The 20,375-nt window shown below is 49.3% G+C and overlaps 2 protein-coding genes across 2 annotated transcripts; one reads left to right on the plus strand and one right to left on the minus strand.

The window, feature by feature from the left end:
* Positions 1,425-11,997, plus strand: MOG (myelin oligodendrocyte glycoprotein; the record flags this gene model as incomplete). Its single annotated transcript, NM_001123139.1, is given in 8 exon segments — positions 1,425-1,509; positions 2,904-3,251; positions 8,003-8,082; positions 8,085-8,115; positions 9,483-9,503; positions 9,825-9,845; positions 11,571-11,687; positions 11,976-11,997. Coding segments are annotated over 8 exon segments (725 nt in total), but the record flags the coding sequence as incomplete, so codon positions are not given.
* On the minus strand, positions 13,280-17,924 carry ZFP57 (ZFP57 zinc finger protein). Its single transcript, NM_001123132.1, is given in 7 exon segments — positions 13,280-13,819; positions 13,868-14,139; positions 14,142-14,552; positions 15,826-15,906; positions 16,346-16,472; positions 17,533-17,756; positions 17,759-17,924. Coding segments are annotated over 7 exon segments (1,821 nt in total).

The following is a 20,375-nucleotide window of genomic DNA, read 5'->3' on the forward strand; positions in this document are numbered from 1 at the left end:
CCCCCGCCGCCTCACCCACAGCATGTGGACAGTCCCAGGCCAGGGATCGAGCCCATACCACAGCAGTGACCCAAGCCATGCAGTGACAAGGCTGGATCCTTAACCTGCTTTGCCACGAAACAACCCTTAGTCTTAACTTCAATGGGCACTTGGGACTAGTGATTACAGTGTAGGAGAGCCTGGATTTAAATGGGCATGGCTTGAAATCATCCATCCTGACTTACTTTTTTTCTTGATAAGACATCCTTATTTTATGATTGAAAACATATTTTTCAATCAGAGTTCCTGTCATGGCTCAGTGGTTAAAGAATTCGACTAGGAACCATGGGGTTTCAGGTTCAATCCCTGGCCTTGCTCAGTGGGTTAAGGATCCAGCGTCGCCGTGAGCTGTGGTGTAGGTTGCAGAAGCGGCTCGGATCCCGCGTTGCTCTGGCTCTGGTGGTAGGCCGGCAGCTGCAGTTCCATTTAGACCCTTAGCCTGAGAACCTCCATATGTTGCAGGGGCGGCCCTAGAATAGGCAAAAAGACAAAAGAAAAAAAAAAAAAAGAAAGTATATTTTTCAAAAGTGGTGCTGATGCTGGTCACACCCTTCAGTAATCAGCTGAGTCTAGGGGTAAGGAAAAGGGTCATATTTCTATCCTGGATCACACTTCCCTCTGACACAAGAAAGTCCGAGGCAGGGAGATGTGTCCTGGTTTCCGGTCTGTCCTTGCTGACTTGGAGGATTTTTCTTTCTTCATGCTTGCCTCTCCAATCACAAGCGACCATCAACACTTGACATGTGACTCGTGGCTTTCCTAAATGTATTATTTGGAAGGGAGACGCTAACAAAGCCCAAGTGACCATCTGAACAGAAGAAAGAGCGTTCAGATTTGCAGTGGGAGAGAGGGAGGTCAGATGTCAAGAGAAATGGCCTGTTAATGACAGTTAGGAGACCACAGAAATGGGAAACTAAGCCTACAGGTTGCTTCTTTTAAAAAAATTCAACACAGAGCCCTCTCTTTGGCTAATACCTGGAGGAAAGGGGCTGAAGGGACCTTACAGGATACATGGAGGTCCAGCGAGTGATCCATCCCAACAGGTCAGATCCTAGAAGCTCCCTCAAAGGCTGGATGGCTGGGAGGGAGCGGGGGAGGAAGGCCCAGTACCAGGCAGCCTCCGCTCCGTAGCTCTGAGTGGGGGTGGGAAGGCAAACCCCGGTCATCCCCTCACTCTGTAGCCCTTTTGTGTAAGTGCCTGGCAAGGATGACGTGGGGCTGTTCCTGGGAGCACAGCTGGGCTCTGCCGGGAGGAGGCAGGGCCCTGGGAGCTCTGCCCACGGCATCCTCCCCTAGGGCTTTTTCAGCAGCAGAGGACACGCGCCCAAGGGCCTCTGCTTGGCCTGACCCTGCCGCGGGGGCTCTCTGTCCCCACTGACACTGAGATGGCAAGTTTGTTGAGCACCTCTCTGCCCAGCTGCCTCCCCTCCCTCCTCCTCGTCCTCCTCCAGCTGTCTTCCAGCTCTGCAGGTAAGGTTTCTCTTTCTTCCTGCCCTAGGGAGACCCAAGCACAGATACCCTAGTTCCCTGGGCTCACCTCTTTCAACTCATCCTTCAGTTGATATACAAGTTATCTTTCCAAACAGAGATGTGCTGACGTGGTGCCCTTAGACAGTGTCAGTGGCTCCCTACAGGCTTCAGAAGGAAAGCCAATTCTATTATGTGACCTTGACTCAACGTTCTCCTTGAACTGGTTCTTACATATCTTTCCAGCTTCGATTTCTTACCTATCAAATGGGGAATATCATAATAACAGCCTCTTGGAATTGCTGTCAGGGTTCACTGAAATGAAGCATATAACATGCTTGGCCGTGCTGGTCCCATGGTCAGTCTCCATAAATATTGGCTGAGTTGTAGTGTCTTGTCATGATTGACATTTCTGTTCTACACAATCAGGCACTAATAAGTTTTTGCAGAGGAGCCCTGCTCCCAGAAGACAGATGCCAAACCTTGGGGAGCTGCCTACAGAGGACGCCCAGACCAGGCACTTGCATGGGAAATCCTTACAGGTCTAATGGAGAAACCAGCCTCAACTTCAAGTAGCTCCAAGTCTGATGAGGAGCCGCATCCCAGAGGAAAATACTGGGAGCATGTACAGGGCAGGGTCCCGGAATTGTAGCAAGATACAGAGGATGAGAAAAAGGAAATTGAGCCACTTCTTGGGTAGATCTCAGAAAGAATGTAGGACCAGGATGTGAACAGGGACAGAGGGTTGGGAAGTGATGGAGAGGTGGTGGTGGAGGAATGATCAAAGCAAACCCTCTAAGAGGAGAATGAGGATCAGTTTGGCTAAGTCTGAACAGGAGGCCCATAGGACAATCAAAACGCAAGATGCTGGGCCACATTCCAAGAGGAGACCTAAAGGATGGGAGGACCACATGCTAGAATATTCTGTCCAGGGCACTCATGGTATCTCTCTAACTAGAGACCTTTAAGAAAAATTGAGATTCCCCTGGCTCTAGAATCCATTTAAAAATCAAATGTCTTGGGAGTTCCCTTTGTGGCTCAGTGTGTTATGAACCCGACTAGTATCCATGAGGAGGAGGGTTTGATCCCTGGCCTCACTCAGTGGGTTAAGGATCCAGCGTTGCCCTGAGCTGTGTTGTAGGTGGAAGATGCAGCTCAGATTCCATGTTGCTGTGGCTGTGGTGTAGGCCAGCAGCTGCAGCTCTGATTTGACCCTTAGCCTGGGAACTCCATATGCTGCAAATGCAGCCTTAAAAAGCAAATAAAAATAAAATAAAATAAAATAAAATAAAAAATGTCTTAATCTTTCTCTGTTTTGAAGCAGCCCTTGCCAGAACATACTTGTTTGTCAAGTTTCCCTCTGATGCTCAGTTTTTTTTCTCTCGTGTCTTGGACAGGACAGTTCAGAGTAATAGGACCAGGGCACCCCATCCGGGCACTGGTGGGGGACGAAGTGGAATTGCCATGTCGCATCTTGCCTGGAAAGAATGCTACAGGCATGGAGGTGGGATGGTACCGGCCCCCCTTCTCCAGGGTGGTTCATCTCTACCGAAATGGCAAGGACCAAGATGAAGAGCAGGCGCCTGAATACCGGGGCCGGACAGAGCTGCTGAAAGAGACTATCGGGGAGGGGAAGGTGACCCTCAGGATCCGGCATGTAAGGTTCTCAGATGAAGGAGGTTTCACCTGCTTCTTCCGAGATCATTCTTACCAAGAGGAGGCAGCGATGGAATTGAAAGTGGAAGGTGAGTAGAGCATATGATAGTAGGTACTGGCTTTTGGGTGGCCAAGATCTCTCTTTGAGTTTCAATCATCCTCTCAGTTGAGATGACACCCTTCAACCCAAACAGCTCACTCCTGGGAGTGGAGGAACTTATATGCACTCAATGTCCCATACATCCGATATTCTGAGTGGGAAAGAAACCAGAATCAGAGTCCATGCCCAAGAATAGGGAAGTGACTCAGCAAATACTGTTATCCATACAGTGAATAGCAGGCAGCCATGAAAAAGATTGTTTTAGGGGGAATTCTCCATGGCTCAGTGGGTCAAGGATCTGGCATTGTCACTGCAGCGGCTCTGGTTACTGCTGGGGTGTAGGTTCGATCCCTGGCCCGGGGAACTTCCAGCCAAAAAAAAAAAATTGTTTTAGGGCCATACCACATGGCTTGGAGGCATTCCACAAGGTATTGTTGTGTGATAAAAGCAAGCTACAGGATGTAGGGAATAAGAACAACTTTATGTTTGAATATTTTATATACATATATGTGAAATAAACAGATATCCATAGGAAAATATGGCTCACTTTGGGGGAGAGGAAGAAGGGTGGTCCGTGATCCAACCAAAAAAGAAAAAATCATAATAATCCACATGATCATATCTATCCATTTATGTAAAAGTATACTAATATGTCCATTTGTGGGTACACATAGAGAAATTTAAATTTTTTAAAATAGAAAAATGATAAATGGAGGCAGCAAATCCAAACTCAAATTTGTGACTATTTTGTGCTACTAGATGGAATATGAATAATCTGAAAGTTAAAGTATCCAATGGACTTTTCCCTTTCTTGTTCTGTTGTGGAAAGCTTTTGTGTGTGTTTGTTATAAACAAGGGCCTTATTCCTTTTTTTTTTTTTTGGTCTTTTTTAGGGCCATACCCGCAGCATATGGAGGCTCCCCGGCTAGGGGTTGAATCCGAGCTGTAGCCACTGGCCTACACCATAGTCACTGCAATGCCAGATCCTTAACCCACTGAGCAAGGCCAGGGATCGAACCTGGATACTAGTCAGATTTGTTTCCGCTGAGCCACGACAGGAACGCCACCTTATCCCTAATGAGTCAAACTGATCAAATCCTATTACAATTAATTCCTCAGTTGTGTGTTTACGGTGTTTTATTAGGTGAGGAACGTTAATGAAGAATATATTCCTGCTGACACGGTCCAAACGAATAAATAAGCAGAACGAATGTCGAATATAGTCACAGAAAGAGATGTTACCTGTAGACTTTACCTCCACTGCTTCCTTTCTCTAGAATTGCATTTTCAGTATGTCTTGTATAATGGATGACATTGGAATTTATTTATTTTGGGGGTTTTGTTTTATCCCAGGATGGAGGGAGTGGGTGAAGTGGATGGAGGGAGAGCTTTGAAAGTTCATTGCTATTTAAGGAAGAACAAAACTGTTCTTAAGCCAGAGCCTCAGGTCATTTTCCTTTCCCTGCTCCCCACCTGCAGCGCAAACATCGGACAATTGATCACTTTTGTATCTCAAGGGCCTCTGTGGCTGTGCCGGGACCAGAAGATGGCATTGTATGCAGGATAACAAAGCGCTGTTTCTAGAGATGCATTTCAGGGATAGGAAAATAGCTCTGTGTGTCACAGAATGTTCTTCAGACAGCTATTTTCTCGGGGTGGGGGTGGGGATTTTTACCTGCAAGGAAGTCTGATAGTGAGGACCTTTCCAGTTTGCAGATCTTCCTCATTCCTGGTCAATAACGCCCTAGCTCAGCGCCCTAGCTCAGCAACTGCCTCCTCCGGGACACTCCCCAGCCCTCCCACCCATCGAACAAACAAAAAACAAAAACTGCCTGGGGAGAAACTTTTCCTTTAAGTTGGTTTCCACGTTCCAATCTCCTTCCTCCCTTCTCTTAATCTGCATGCTTAAGAGTCTTTTAAAAAGAGTGTTTTAGGAGTAAAACCCTCTTTATGAGGGACCACCCACATAGCCTGGGAATTCGTGAAGCTGAGACAGACTTTAGAACTGAAAGGCAGTAACTGTACAAATGCCAAGTTTCAGGTGTCATTACCTCCCCTCGTTCTCTAAAGAGTTTCTAATCTCTTTCCAAATTTATATTTTTCCTGTCATTTTTGTGATTTGTATTACTCGTTGTCTCTAATCCTTTCTTTAAACTGTTCACACACAGAAGTAAGAGAGATTATTGTAACGAGCCAGGTTTCCATCCGCTGATTGTAGTGGTTATGACTCAAGGACGGATAACCTGTTTCACTTGACCCCACTCATCACCATCTTCCGCAGCCAAATTACTCAGCCAAATCCTAGGCAGCGTTATCATGTCATTGCTAAATCCTCAATTAAAAAAAAAAAAAATCACAACCAAAATGCTATTGTCATATCTTCAAATTTTAACAAAAAGTCTTTTTCTTTTTAGGGCCACACCCATGGCATATGGAGGTTCCCAGGCTAGGGGTCAAATCAGAGGTACAGCTGCCGGCCTACACCACAGCCACAGCAACGCCAGATCCGAGCTCGTCTTCAACCTACACCTCAGCCCATGGCAACGCCAGATCCTCAACCCACTGAGCAAGGCCAGGGATCAAACCCTCCTCCTCATGGATCCTAGTCAGGTTCTTTAACCGCTAAGCCACGAAGGGAACTCCCAAAATTTAACAAAAATTCTTATCAATACCCTGTGCTCACATTTTTCTGATCATTTTATAAATACATTTTTACAACTGGTTGGCTTGAATCCAATCCAAACAAGATCCACAGGTTGGTGTTCACTCTGTAGATTTTCCCACGTTAGAGATTCTGCTGATTTCATTCCCATGTTGTTTAACACGGTGTTCCATACCCTGTATTTCCTGTAAATGCGGATATTAGATACACAAAATCAGACTCAAGTCTGATTTATTTTGTCAGCATCCTTCATAGGTACTTCTATCACTTTATATCAGAAATCTCATAATATCTCCTTTTGCTCCTGTTGTGATTTTAACCCTTTTTTAAAATATAAAAGGTGTACAAAAAAGGCACTAAAGTATATAGTCGCTAAATCAGCAAACCGGAGATAAGAACTTTAAAAGTAGAGTTGGCTGCAGCTCCTGGGGACACAGTAACGGAAAAGAGACTGAAACTGCAGCTTGAAATGTGGTATTTATACCTAAGAAACTAGTTTGATGTTGTTTGTTGAGACTTAACACCTAAACTGATGGCAGTAAATTTATCTATGCCCCGAAGCAGAGAACGAGATGAAAGGGAGTCTCTATGAAAGTCTCCAGGAGCCTGCTTATAGAGACTCCACGGGGAGTCTTTGGGGCGCTGATTGTAGGGAGGAGCCGAGTCTAGAGCAGAAAATAGTTGGCCAGCAGAGCAGATTAGCCCCTTCCTCATTACCTGCCGCACTCTGCTTCTGCTCAGTTACTAAATCCTGCAGATACTACTTTATCAGAAGAGGGTTCTTAACTTTTCTCCTTTTTTCTTTTTTGGGCTGCCCACAGCATATGGAGCTCCTGGGCCAGGGATCAGATCCCAGCCACAGTTGTGACCGATGCAGCAGCTGCAAGAACACCAGATCCCTTAACCCACTGTGTGGGGATGGGACCTGCAATCTAGCACAACAATCCCATTGTGCCACAGTGGGAACTCTGTGGCGGACGGGCGGCTTTGGTGGTTGATTTTTTTTTTTTTTTTTTTTGGTCTTTTTGCCATTTTCTTGGGCCACTCCTGTGGCATATAGAGGTTCCCAGGCTAGGGGTCGAATTGGAGCCATAGCCGCCAGCCTACGCCAGAGCCACAGCAACGCCAGATCCAAGCTGCGTCTGCAACCTACACCACAGCTCACGGCAACGGATCGTTAACCCACTGAGCAAGGCAGGGATAGAACCCGCAACCTCATGTTTCCTAGTCGGATTCGTTAACCACTGAGCCACAATGGGAACTCCCCTGGTGGTTGATCTTTTCTTTGTATCATGTACCCTTTTGTCAGACTTAAGCCGATGGACTCCGCTCAGAAGGATATTTGAAATGCATGAAACATATTTGTACTGAAAGACAGTTATCAAAATAGGAAAATAAGATATGAGTTGGCCTTGATAAGAGTGTAATTTCAAAACGATGAATGTAAGCCATATTTTGAGATTTCTACACCAATATGTGACATGAACATATTTGTGATTTTTTGGGATATAAAATCTCAGGTTCTGTTCATATAATTATGCTGCGTTGTCTACCAATATAATTAAAAGAAACACTAACTTTCAGTTTAAAGGTTACTGAAAAGAATTATGTACTTTTTTCCTAAGTTCACAGATGCCCTTGACTTCCTACACCTCCACCAACTGTCCCAGTTCAGGCTCATGTTGTTCTCACTATTTCACTATTGCCACGGCCTCTTCCTTGACCTCCCTACCAGCCTCTCTTCTCCAGTCCTGCGGTTAGGAAACCAGATCTTGCCACTCTTCAGCATGAGGTCATTCAGGGTACCCCGAGGCCCTGAGCACCAGATGGAAGTCCCTTCTGTGATCCTCAAAACTCTCCAAGACCAGCCCGATATACAGGCTGGACTCCTGTCATTCTAAACCACTGGCCCTTTCTGGAAACAAACCACTTTTCCTTTATGCCTAAGCTCAGGTGTCATTCTGAGTCATCTTTGAATCTTGGTGATAACCGTTCCTTTCTCCAACCTGACTCATGGAGCCTCGGGCACTGTGCTGGGTGTTGAGGATACAGTGCTGGGCCACCGGTTCTGCTTTCAGATCCCTTCTACTGGATCAACCCCGGCGTGCTGGTTCTCATCGCGGTTCTGCCTGTGCTCCTCCTGCAGATCACCGTGGGCCTGTCTTCCTCTGCCTGCAGCGCAGACTGAGAGGTATAGGCTAGAGGGAGGCTGGCTGGGAAGCCTTCCTTGGAATTTATTTTTGAGAAACTTCTGGGTTTTGAACTCCATGATGACATATTTTACATCTTATCAAATGAATTTAAATAGGACCTTGCATTTCTCTATGTGATAGGGCTGATATATAGTAGCCCCATTTTACAGAGGAGGTAACTGAGGCTTGGAGTGGTTCAGTGATTTACTCAAGCTCACACGGCTTATAAATTGGCAGAGCTCAGGCCTAAACCCCCATCTTCTGGCTCCTGTACTGTACCTAGCAGCTCATGAAAGTGGGAGAGTGTGAGCTCCAGAATTGGGCAGGTCTGTGTTATTAGGAAGTTTAAATAAAGACACTGTAACTAGGAGTTCCCTGGTGGCTCAGCAGGTTAAGGACCTGGAATTGTTACTGCTGTGGCTCAGGGTCACTGCTGAGGGATGGTTTCAGTCCCTGGCCCAGGAACTCCTGCATGTTGGAGGTGTGGCAAAAAAAAAAAAAAAAAAAAAAAAAATGCTGTTAAGTACAAGTTCCTACCACAGAGCAGATGTTCAAAAGCTGTTTCCTTCTTTTGCATTCAACGCTGAGGACTCAGGTTCAGCTGTCGATGAAGCTCCTCTCTTGCGCCCAGAGCTTCTCTCCCACCAAGTGTTCTCCTCGAGGGCTTTGACCGAAAGACCACTAACTCCCCTCCCCTTCCTAAGGGCTTGGGAAGGAGGAGGAGACTGGTGGGAATTCTCTCCTCTCCGTCTGTCTCAAATATCCAGTTACCTCTTCTCCCAGGTGAGAAAGGTCTTCAGCCCACATGGCTGAGCAGAAAGAACCTGATCAGTGGACCGCCTGGGTTTGGATCGAGGTCAGGCACTGAACTTCCCAAGCCTCAGAGGCCTCATCTGAGTCAAGTAGAAATAACCCTGTCCCTGCTAAGGCAGAAAGAATTAGAGGACATTGTTATGTAAAGTGCCTAGAAGAGCCAGTCACAACAAAATGCAAAATGCACAGTTCCTTTCTTCAGTTGGGAAGTAACTTTAGATTTACAAAGGGACAACCCAGTGGGAGTGGAGTGACGTTGAGAACTGAAAACCATCTAGACAAGCTGCAGAGCAGCAGGGGTGGTAATAAAACCTTAGGTTGTTTGGGGGCATCAGTGGACATTGCTGTCTAGGTTCTCCACCTTCTTTACCCAGTATTTAACCCAGACAATAGCCAGGGAATGAACATGAACTCACGGTTTCAAATGTGGTGCTCTTCGCACTCTCAAGTTGTTGCCAGGCTGCTGAGAAACAAAGGTGTGGAGGGCACTGGGTGTGGAGGGACCCCATATAGCCTGAGCTAGAACTAAAAACGTTGCCTTTTTCTATTTTAGGAAAACTTCGAGCAGAGATCGGTGAGTTCCAGGCACCTTCCCTCCCCATGCCCCCTTTCTGGTCTTTGGGCACAACTGAAATGGTCACCTTCCAGAGCACCTCCGCCTGTCCCAGTACCTCGTGTGCCCTTCTCACTATGGAAAGCTCCTCTAACCAGTAGTTTGTAGTCTCTTTCCTCTTCCCTGCCTTCAGCCAGGACAGAAGTAAAATCTCCCGCTTGCTTCCCTCAGTCACTCACAACAATGAACAATTTTAAGTAATTACGTAGCACAGGCTTGAAAAAGGAGCAAGCATCCCTTCAAGCGCCCTGCTAACTCCCTTTCCCCTTGTTCTTCTTTCAGAGAACCTCCACCGGACTTTTGGTAAGTCCTGGGGTACCCAGCCACCCCCGCCAGGTGGGCTTGATGTTTCACTCAGCAGCTGTCACCTGGGGAAATGACGCCTCCCTCCTGGTTGGTTTCCTCCATCCCTTGTTCCTTCTTTGGATGTCACCTTTGGCATCTAGGACTGGTTAGATAATAGCCTTTCCCGTGCCTGGCACTCTAACCAAGGGCTTTCCAATGTTAACTCATCCTGTAGGAATTACAAGCACTTTATGTACATTATTTCTTTTTTCAGGAATCACAAAGGGGAGGTAAACAGATCCTTTGCACCTAAACTTGATGTCTAGTTGGGGAGGTGATACATATAAAGTACATCTATCTCTGGAGTTCTTGTCGTGGCTCAGTGGTTAACGAATCCGACTAGGAACCATGAGGTTGCAGGTTCTATCCCTGCCTTCTCCGTGGGTTAAGGATCTGGTGTCGCCGTGAGCTGTGGTGTAGGTCGCAGACGCGACTTGGATCCCGCATTGCTGTGGCTCTGGCGTAGGCTGGTGGCTACAACTCTGATTAGACCCCTAGCCTGGGAACCTCCATATGCCACGGGAGCGGCCCTAGAAAAGGCAAAAAGACAAAAATAAATAAATAAATAAATAGACAAATCAAATGTTGCCCCAAGGACCCGGTTTCTGTACCTTTTGTTCACGACGGATAGTCCAGCGCCTAAAGACAATGCCCTCAACAGAAGGGCACCCAGTATTTGTTGAATAGATGCTACAGAAATTTTAAGATGGTCCCTGCTCTGAGCAGCCTTTCTGAGCAACTCTCCTCCTGAGGCTGCAGGTGCCTGAAATCCAGCACACCCAAGCATTTAATCAGGGTGCACGGGTTCCTATCGCGGCTCAGGGGAAATGAATCTGACTAGTATCCATGAGGTTGCAGGTTCGATCCCTTGCCTCGCTCACTGGGTTAAGGATCTGGCATTGCCATGAGCTGTGGTGTGGGTCACAGATTCAGCTCGGATCCTGCATTGCTGTGGCTGTGGCATAGGCCAGCAGCTGTAGCTCCAATTTGACCCCTAGCCTGGGAACTTCCATATTTCGTGGTTGTGGCCCTAAAAAGACATCAACAACAACAAAATCAGGGTGCAGAAAACCAACACACAGGCTGCAACTCAAAGCAGAGTGATAGGAATTTGTTTTATAGGTCTTAACAAAAGCTGTAACTCTTCAACAGTCTGGTGAAGCCTCATGGACCCCCCCATCTCAGAATGTTTTGAAATGTACACATAAAATATAACTTATAGGATTACAAGGAAAACCATAGTTTTGAAATAGTTATCGAAATGTAAACAAACTCGTGATAAAGTTTAAATAACAAAAATACTCGTTAAATAATAAAATGCAGCAGCAGGCCTAATAATTTGGAAATTTCAAAATATTGATACAGTATTTTGAGATCTCTGTAACAGTTTTAATGGGAATGCGGGTTCCATTGGTGATAAAGCCACAGGTCCCCCTGATAACTGGCTTGTTAGCTATATTTTTAGTAGAAGAAAATACTAAATTCAGTTTGCAATTAGTGGAATAAAAATATAGTGCTTTTCTCATCTAAATCCATGAACTCCCTGGCTTCTATCCACAAACTATCTCAAAACCCAAATTATGAACCCACCCCATAAAAAAGAAACCCAATAATAAATGGAGGGGTAGGTGGGACACGAGGGGAACAGATGTTAATCCTGCTTGTTCTGTGGCCATGATTCAGATCCCCACTTTCTGAGAGTGCCCTGCTGGAAGATAACCCTGTTTGTGATCGTGCCAGTTCTCGGACCCCTGGTGGCCTTGATCATCTGCTACAACTGGCTCCACCGCAGACTAGCAGGTGCAGTGGTGGGGCAGCAAAGAGGAGCACTGAACAACGGGGACCAAGCCAGCCCTAAATGGGAAACATAGAGAGGTGGATGGAACCCGGGCTCAAGATCCAGAGCTGGCATTTCCTTCCTGCTCTGTCCCCAGAGCCGACCCCAGGCCGCCAGAGAATCTAAGAGACCCACTTACTGAGATGGGTGAAGACCCTCAGTGGAAAGGGGGCAGGGGCCGACTGCGAATTCCATGGGGAGGATGTGGGAGCCATCTTCCAACCTGGCACCTATTTCTCTTTGTTTTTCAGGGCAATTTCTTGAAGAGCTAAGTAAGTTTTCTTCTCTTTCTTATAAGCTGAAAACAAACCACTAGGAAAGCAGCAAGGGGAAGAGGGAGCTCTTGAGGATTAAGGTCCCAGAGGAAAGGAGGGGCTGGCTGGGTGGGGCGGGGAGCCTCCTCATGTGAGATGGAAGCTGGGGGCTCTCCCCCTCCGATGCCTGATGGGCCCCACCTTCTGCCCTAAAGCAGGAAGCCCTCCCACTGGCCTCCTTTCCCACTCCCTGCAGCAGCTGCCCATCCTCAAAGTAACTGGTGATGGACTTTTCAAGTTATTTTCTCCTCATTCTAGGAAACCCCTTCTGAACCCCTTCTGGCAGGGGTGCTGAAGAGCCTGGTTGGTCCAAGGGTTGGTCCTTGGGGCTGTCGCATCCAGCAAGTTGCACACTCATCGGCCTCTTTGCTGTGGGGACATTCCCATTTGCACTTCCAGGAATTCGCTGAGTTCCAAACAGGATCGATTTTGATTTCTCTTCCTCCTCCGTCATCTACCTTGTCTCCCCTCCCCCAGCTCCTCCCCTCCTCTCCCCCCTGTGCTACCACCTGGAAGCCCCCCCTGGCTACAGCCTGGCAGCTGCTCTTTTCTCCATCAGAGGACACCGGTGCCAGGGGGTAACACAGACAAGAGGCTCTCTGCCATGAATCAGAGACCAGGAATCTCCTCATTGCCAATTACAGCACGCCAGCTTTGCAAATGGCAGTCATTTCGTCCAAGACCTCAGCCCTGGTGGGCAGAGCTGAGAGGTGCGGAGGGTTGAAGGGAAGGAGCAGGAAAAAGTCCAAAACATCCGAGAGAGCCAAGCGAGCTGCAGAGTGAGGACACGGAGAGCCCTAACCAAAAACTAGAGGAACCCAGAAAATGCTGGCCAGAGCTCCATCTGGCTCGGGGAGGCTGGGCAGCCTCCCGAGGAGGCGGAAGGGAATGGGGATGGAACCCGCCAACCCGCCTGCTTTAGTGCTTCCCTTCTGCTTCCACAGCTCATCCGCTTTGGTCCCTCAGGCTCTCTCCCTCCTCTCATCCTTCTCCCATCTGCTTCCCTATTGCAACAGCCACTGTTTTATTTAACTCTTACTACTTGATGGTCTATTCCAGACAAAGAAACAAGCTAGGTGCTAATTCATAACAATATAAGTTTCCGTGTGCCACTTCTTGTCCCTTTTCCTTCTGTATTGCCTTCATTGTCCCCTGACCTCTCTTTCGCTAGCCCAGTCTCCGTACATTGGAGGTTGGGCCTCAGGAAAAACAGCTGGGAAAGACCTCAGCAGAAAGATCATCTATTTCCCTTCCAAGACCTTCGCTGCCTTGTTTGCTTTCTTCCCTCTGTGTGCTGTCTTCCCTCCCTTCCTCTCCTCTTCTGGGAGTATGGATCCAGGAGAAAGGTCCACGCCCCTGCCTGCGGTAGGGGAGGTGTCGGGAAAGAAGCCAAGCCACTGACCCAGGATCGCCCAGCATTTGTGGGGGCTGCCCAGGTACAGCCCCTTGCTCCTGTAGCCCCCCCAGTGACCCAGAAGGTCCTCTTTCTCCCCAAAGCAGACGTCGCAGATAGGGCACCGGTAGATCTTCTGCTTCCAGTGAGTCTGCTGGTGCCTGACCAGCCCAGAGAACAAAGTGAAGGACTTGCCACAGTGGAAGCAGCGGTTGGACTGCTCTATGAGGTGGGCCTTGTGGTGGCTGGAGAAAAAGGCTTTTTTGCTAAAAGTCAAGTGACAAGGAGGCCGAGAGAAGACCTTGAATCCTGAGGGCTTTTCTGGATGTGAGTCGGACTTGGTCTCCAGGCAGGCACCTCCCGTGAGGGCTGCCTGGGTCCCGGTCACAGGTTCTGGGCTTGTCATCCCTTGGGCCTGAGCCTTCCCAGTGGTCACCTGGTTCTTGGCTGCAGGTGCCTGGTTCCCATCTGGACACGGCTGGGTCTGAGCTTCAAGACCCTTGGTTTTAAATGTGGGTCCTTGGCTCTCGGCCATTGGTGCATGGCTCCCAGCGGCCAGCCCCTGGAGCTCAGCTGCAGAATCTGGAATCCTCACAACATGTTTCTGGTTTCCAGACACCAGCTCCTGGCTTTGGTGTATCTTCTGGTGGCGTTTGAGCTCAGACTGGTCCCGGAAGCACTTTCCACAGAAGGGGCACGAATGGGGCCGTACCCCAGATGGACCCGGCGGTGACGGCTCAGCCCGGAGGCATCACAGTAGGTCTTGTCACAGAGGGAGCAGCAGAAGGGCCTCTCCCCGAGGTGCAGGCGCCTGTGGTAGCTGAGGTCCTTGGGGTTCCGGAATGACTTGCCACACTGGTTGCAGCTGTTAGTCTGCTTGGGGTTGTGAACAAACTGGTGGCTGTGGAGGTTGGAGCGCTTGCTGAAGCACCTGCCACAGATGTGGCAGGAAAAGGGCGGCCCGGCCCAGGATGCTGGGAACACTGGCGTCCTGTCCAGGGACCCAGCTGGAGCGGAGGACGGGCCTGCCCTGCTGTGAGCCAGCGAGACCTTCTTGTCACCGCTAGTGTCCTCATTTCTCAAACTCTGGCTCTGTTCTAGAAGTTCCTCCTTCTTGCTTCCTATGGGGAATGAGGAAGAATAAGAGGATTCACCATGACAACCCCAACACAAGCTCTCCTTTCAGTCCAAGCCACTTCTCTTTCTGCCCCCACAACATCCTCCTCACCCTTAGACATCAGAGGCCAGAGATAAGATAAGCTTTGGGGTTTTCAAATTAAAAGCAAATAAAAATGTAACTGAAGTCTTCCAACAATATCAGAGATCAAAATTTTAACCTATAACCACATATCTTAAAATCTATTTCCTCTCAGAGTTCCCATCATGGCACAGTGGAAATGAATCTGACTAGGAACCATGAGGTTGCGGTTCGATCCCTGGCCCTGCTCAGTGGGTTAAGGATCTGCCGTTGTGGTGAGCTGTGGTGTAGGTCACAGACGTGGCTTGGATCCCGTGTTGCTGTGGCTGTGGTGTAGACTGGCAGCTCCAGCTCCGATTCAACCCCTAGCCTGGTAACCTCCATATGCTGTGGGTGCAGCCCTCAAAGGGCAAAAAGACGAAAGACAAAAAAAAAAAAAAAATCTCGTTTTCAGTCTGGCTCATACTTACAGACACCCCAGGTACCCACAGGTGACATCATAATATGTCGTGCAATTTGGGACACTTGAGTGAAGGGAAGGTGAAGCTAAGGCGTGTAAGCCAGAATCTTCCTGGCAAACCAGGAGATGTGGTCAGCTCAGACTTCAATTTCTCTCCAGCCCTTATTCAACTCTCAAGAACAAGTCTCCTCTAGTCCAGCTCAGCGTCAAGCTCATCTCTCTTCTTTCTTTTCTCTTGGAAAGGACCTTTTTTGGGGTGGGCAGGGGGCATATGGAGTTCTCAGGCCAGGGATCAGATCCAAACCACAATTGTGATCTACACCACAGCTGTGGCAACACCGGATCCTTAACCCACTGTGCCAGGCCGGGGATTGAACTTGTGCCCCAGTGCTCCGAGACACTGCCAATCCCATTGCACCACAGCAGAAACTGCTCTTGGGAAGGACTTTTTAACCAAAGAGCTGTCATGACAAAAGCAACCTACATGTAGTCTGTCCATCCCTAGAAAATGAAGACATTCATTTGTCCTGTATGGCTTAGATACTCATCTTCTAGAAGTCAAGGGACTCTAGCAGCAAGCAGATGATGTCAGGTTTTTTCAGCTCCAAGTCTGACCAGGCTGCAAGGATGCGGGCTAGGAGTGCACCTGCAGCGCCCGATCCTCGTAGTCAGCTTTCCATCCTCCCAAGGCAGGTCCTGGCCCTTTCCACCTCCGTCTCTCCCTGGCCATTCTTACCCGGATGAAGGCCTTCTTCCTTTGGGGGACAGAGATCTACTCTCCACTGTTTCTCTTCTTGTTCAAGCTTGGCGGTCAGATCTGGATTAGACAGAAAGATTCTGGTTGGGAGTGGGAAGGAGAAGAACTGAGGTCCCAGGCTCAACCCCTTCACACATTCTGTACTGTTGCTTTAAGAACATAATCTGGGACACTTAGGGGCAGGGAGGGGACGCTCAAAAGGCCAGCTTCTAACAAAGTGTCTGGTACATAATAGAAGTGACTCTGTAAATACTGGTTGGATGAATTGGTAAATTTGCATTTTGAGAACACTGTCATCACACTACAAGTGCTATCTTTGCCTTCACACAAGCTTTTTATTTCTTCTTTAACCCTGAGCCTAGTGACCCAGATCTTTCACACCTGGAAGGTACAGAATCAAGGAACAGTGAAGTTAACTGAACTGATCTGCCTGCCCAGGGAAACCAGAGGTCCTGGAGTCCTGGAACTGGACGCTTGTGAAGGAACCCCAGCTTCTTACCCACAGACATCAGGTTTCTGAAGGTCTCTGACATAACCTCCTGATACAGGACCCTCTGACCAGCATCTAGACATTCCCACTCTTCCTGGGTGAAATTCACTGCCACATCCTCAAAGGCGACTGGCTTCTGGAAGAACAGGAGAGATTCTGGGGGTCTATACATACAGACAGACATCCAATCTGAAGGTTCAGAAAACTAAGAGAAGGAGTTCCCTGGTGGCTAAGTAGGTTAAGGATCTGGCATTGTCACTACTGTAGCTCTGGTTACTGTTATGGTATTGGTTCAGTCCCTGAACCTGCATGCCACTGGTGTGGCCAGATAAAAAAGAAAGAAAGAAAACTAATGAGTTCGCACCGTGGTGCAATGGGATCAGAGGCATCCCTGGAGTGCTGGGACACAGATTTGATCCCTGGCTCCACACAGTGGGTTAAGGATCTGGCACTGCCGCAGGTGCATCGAAGGTCACAATTGAGGCTCAGATCTGACCCTTGGCTCGGGAACTACCAAAAATAATACTAAGAGGAAAAAGAAAACCATGGCAGGAGGGAAAAAATATGAAAAGGAAGGTATAAAGCTAGCAACTTCGCTTTTTTTTTTTTTTGGCTTTTTGGTTTTTTAGGGCTGTGCTCGCGGCATATGGAGATTCCCAGGCTAGGGGTTGAATCAGAGCTGTAGCTGCCGGTCTACACCAGAACCACAGCAATGCCAGATCTGAGCCGCATCTACAACCTACACCACACAGCTCATGGCAACGCCAGATCCTTAACCCACTGAATGAGGCCAGGGATTGAACCGCAACCTCATGGTTCCTAGTCGCATTGTTTCCACTGCGCCATGACGGGAACTCCAAAGCTAGCAACTTTAATACATAGACAGAAAAAGAAGGATGGAGAACAGGAAGAAACATGTACAGAGGGAGGGGCATGTACTGAAGTATATATACTGAAGAGTAAACAGGAAGGAAGCAAAGGAAAAAGGCTGCCACTTTGGTGAATTCCAGCAAGTACTCCATGAAGGATGCCAGGGTGGTGTGCAGTCTGACAAAGGCCTTGGGTCCCTTCTCCTGGTGTTGCTCAGCTCGGAACATTCTGAGAATCCATCTGGTCTGTAGATAGGATAAGGGAGGACAGAGCTCCTGGAGTCCAGGATCTGGTCCCTCTCTCTAGCTTGGTCTCCTCACCCTCACCCACGTGGTCCACCAGCACTCTCTCTTCACAGCTTCCTGCAGGGTCTCCTCGTCCATCTGAGGGAGCAGCTTCTGTACAGGTTCGATTGGCTTCAGCTGGCCCAACGCCTTCTCTTCCAGGTTGTCTCTCTCTAGCTGTACCAGCTCCTGGCCTGGCCCCCAAGGCTCCTTCCTGGGGCCATCTACCTCCCAGTGACCAGGCAGGTGGAGAGACTCTGCAGAGGCCCAGGGTTTGACATGGCTTCCCATGCCAGGAGTATCTGCTCCAAGGGACTGTCTTCCTTTTCTGTTCTGCTGTCCAAATTCTCTTTTACAACCGAGAACACCTTCGGTTCCCTCCAAGCCTGGGCCACAGAATTCAGGGACCCGGTCCCCCCTGGCTCAACAGCCATTGTTCAGGAATGCCAGGTTGAGGGTCTGAAGGTGTCTGCCTTCTGTTCCACCCTGCTTCCGGCTGCTGGCTAGTGTCCACCTCTAGGAAACCTGGGGTCAGAGAGGAACAAAACAGATCAGCCAGAGGGGAGGGAGGAACAAGAGCTTCCATTTGATCAGGGAACACCAAAAAGTTACCAGCTTTGTACCTAAAACCTCTCAGCACCACCTCACGAATTACTATCCTCATTTTAAGAAACCTAAAGTACACAGATGCCAAGTAACATGATACGCCCGGTCCACAGCAGTGTTAGGATTCAAAGCCTGGATCCTGTGTCACCGAGGACATGACTTCCGCTGTCCCAAAGCCCTCTCTAGAGCAACAGTACAGTAATCTGGAAAGAAAGCATGTGTCTGAGGTAACCAGCCCTAGATCTGTCACAAACTACCTTATATGAACTTCTTCATTCTGTTCTGGTTTCCTTGGAAAATGAGATTAAAGAAGACTCTCTAAAATCATATCTAGGACCAAAGAATATAAGATTCTGGGGCTGCCCGCTCACCTTGGAAATTCCTGCTCTGAGCAAACAGGGCTAAACTCCCACCTCTTCCTGCAGACAGCCCCCCTCCCCACCTCCGCTCTGCTCTGGGGCATTCACCCACCCTGCCTCTCCGCCTCGGGAGATGGAATGAAAAGAATAAAGACAGAAAAACCTGTTGACTTTTTCCTTTCACTTTTTTTGGATGGCGGTAGAATTGAAAATACCAGCCAGGAAAAGGACATTTGATAATGCAGTTAACTGGGCTTCTGAAAAGAAAGCTGAAGGAAAGGTGCATTCCTGGGAGGTGAAGCTGAGCCTGTCCTTGCTCACTTCCTTCCTTTCCTTCAAGGCCATCCACGGTCACTGTGTGAGGTGTGCAGGTCTGGGTTATCCTCCTCCTCTCCAGCTGGGCACAGTTCAGGGTCCTCTCTGTCCTGCTCCCCTGCTCCAGGAGCCACCACTGTCAGTGGTCCTCAAAAAGCATGTTGGGGTGGTAGCCAGAGGCCAGATTCTGAGCTGGCTCTCTGGTTTTGGGGAGGAGCATGACTAGGGAGACTGAATTTCTGGCGGTTGCTGCCTGCCTCTGGCACTTTCAGCTCCTACAGTACTTTCTACACCCACACGCCGCACCGCGCAAACCTGCCCGCCCCAGAGTGGAAGGAGGCTGGATAGAACTCAAGAGATTTTTGGCGCAGGCCGGTTTATCTGTTCCGGGGCCTGTCCCGCCCTTCCAGGATATCAATCCCTCGAGGGCAGTGTCGCCATTTTCCAGTCCTCCGATCCACCCAATCTCTCTCTGACCCAAACCGGTCCCCATTTCCCAATTCTGAGATCACTTAAGTGCCAGGCTCCGTGGGGTCCGCCCTGGCCGCCCCAACCCCGCTGCTGCAGCCGTTGGAGTTTTCTGCCCTGTGGCCAAGCAAAAGGGCCCTGGGGCACTTGCCCTTCTCACTCAGCCTTCGGGTCTCTGCGTTGTCCCTCAAGAACCTTTTCCAGCTCTTGTCAGCCAAGTCTCGGGCCGACAGCGCTTGCCTCGGCACCCGCGTGCCCAGACCCACACTCCAGCGTCGGAGCCCCCCGCGGACAGGGACTGGGCGTTTCGCTCACCACTGCGTGGCACGCTCGTTAACACCCGCTGGATGGGGTTTACGTGCCCTTTGACTGGGTGGGCACTGCCGGATGCCCGTCTGCCCCGAACCTTCGCTGCGCGATCCGACTTTTTCAGCACGTGCCAGGAGCCCCTCCTCTCTGCGGAGTCCCCACCGCGGCAGGAACGGTCGGCGCACCGGCCCCGACTAACCCAGGTTTCGTCAGGGGCCCCAGAGGGTGGAAGCTCCTCCAACATTAGGGGCCCAGTGGTCCCCTCGCCTGCCGAGGACAGGTTCGGGGGAGTACTGGGCAAAACTCTTTAGCCTCCAGCACCGCGAACTCAACTCCCAGCTGCCCTACTCACCGGCCGCGTGCCGAGGACGGGGGCTTCGGGACGCAGGGCTTCCGGGGTGGGGGTCGGCGGCGAACCCGCTCCGACCCAGCGCGGGTTTACAGGTCGCCCGCGACCCCACCCCGGCCCCGCTCCCCCAGCCGGTTTCCGCAAGCCCACCGCGTACCCTGCCGGGTTAAGCTGTGGACCCGCCAAGGTCAAGAGTTCACAACCTAGGAAATTTAAAAGGAAGAGGACCGGCCCCGCCCCACTAGCCCATCCCTCCTACCGGTTGTAACCACTAGTCCCACCTAGCGCTAGGATCTTATTCCCAATCTCAATTTATTCTCGGGGAAAAAAGGATTAAATTACCTCAATTGCAACACAACCAACAACCACCATCACCTAGAGCCCAAAGGAGAAAAATGATTCAAATTTACCTCTGGCCCAGCTACTTGGATTCTCTTCTTTGATTTACTTGGTCCTAGATTATAAGGATAATGACCACT

The sequence above is a fragment of the Sus scrofa genome, chromosome 7 (assembly GCF_000003025.6).
Source record: "Sus scrofa isolate TJ Tabasco breed Duroc chromosome 7, Sscrofa11.1, whole genome shotgun sequence".
Taxonomy (NCBI): Eukaryota; Metazoa; Chordata; class Mammalia; order Artiodactyla; family Suidae; genus Sus; species Sus scrofa.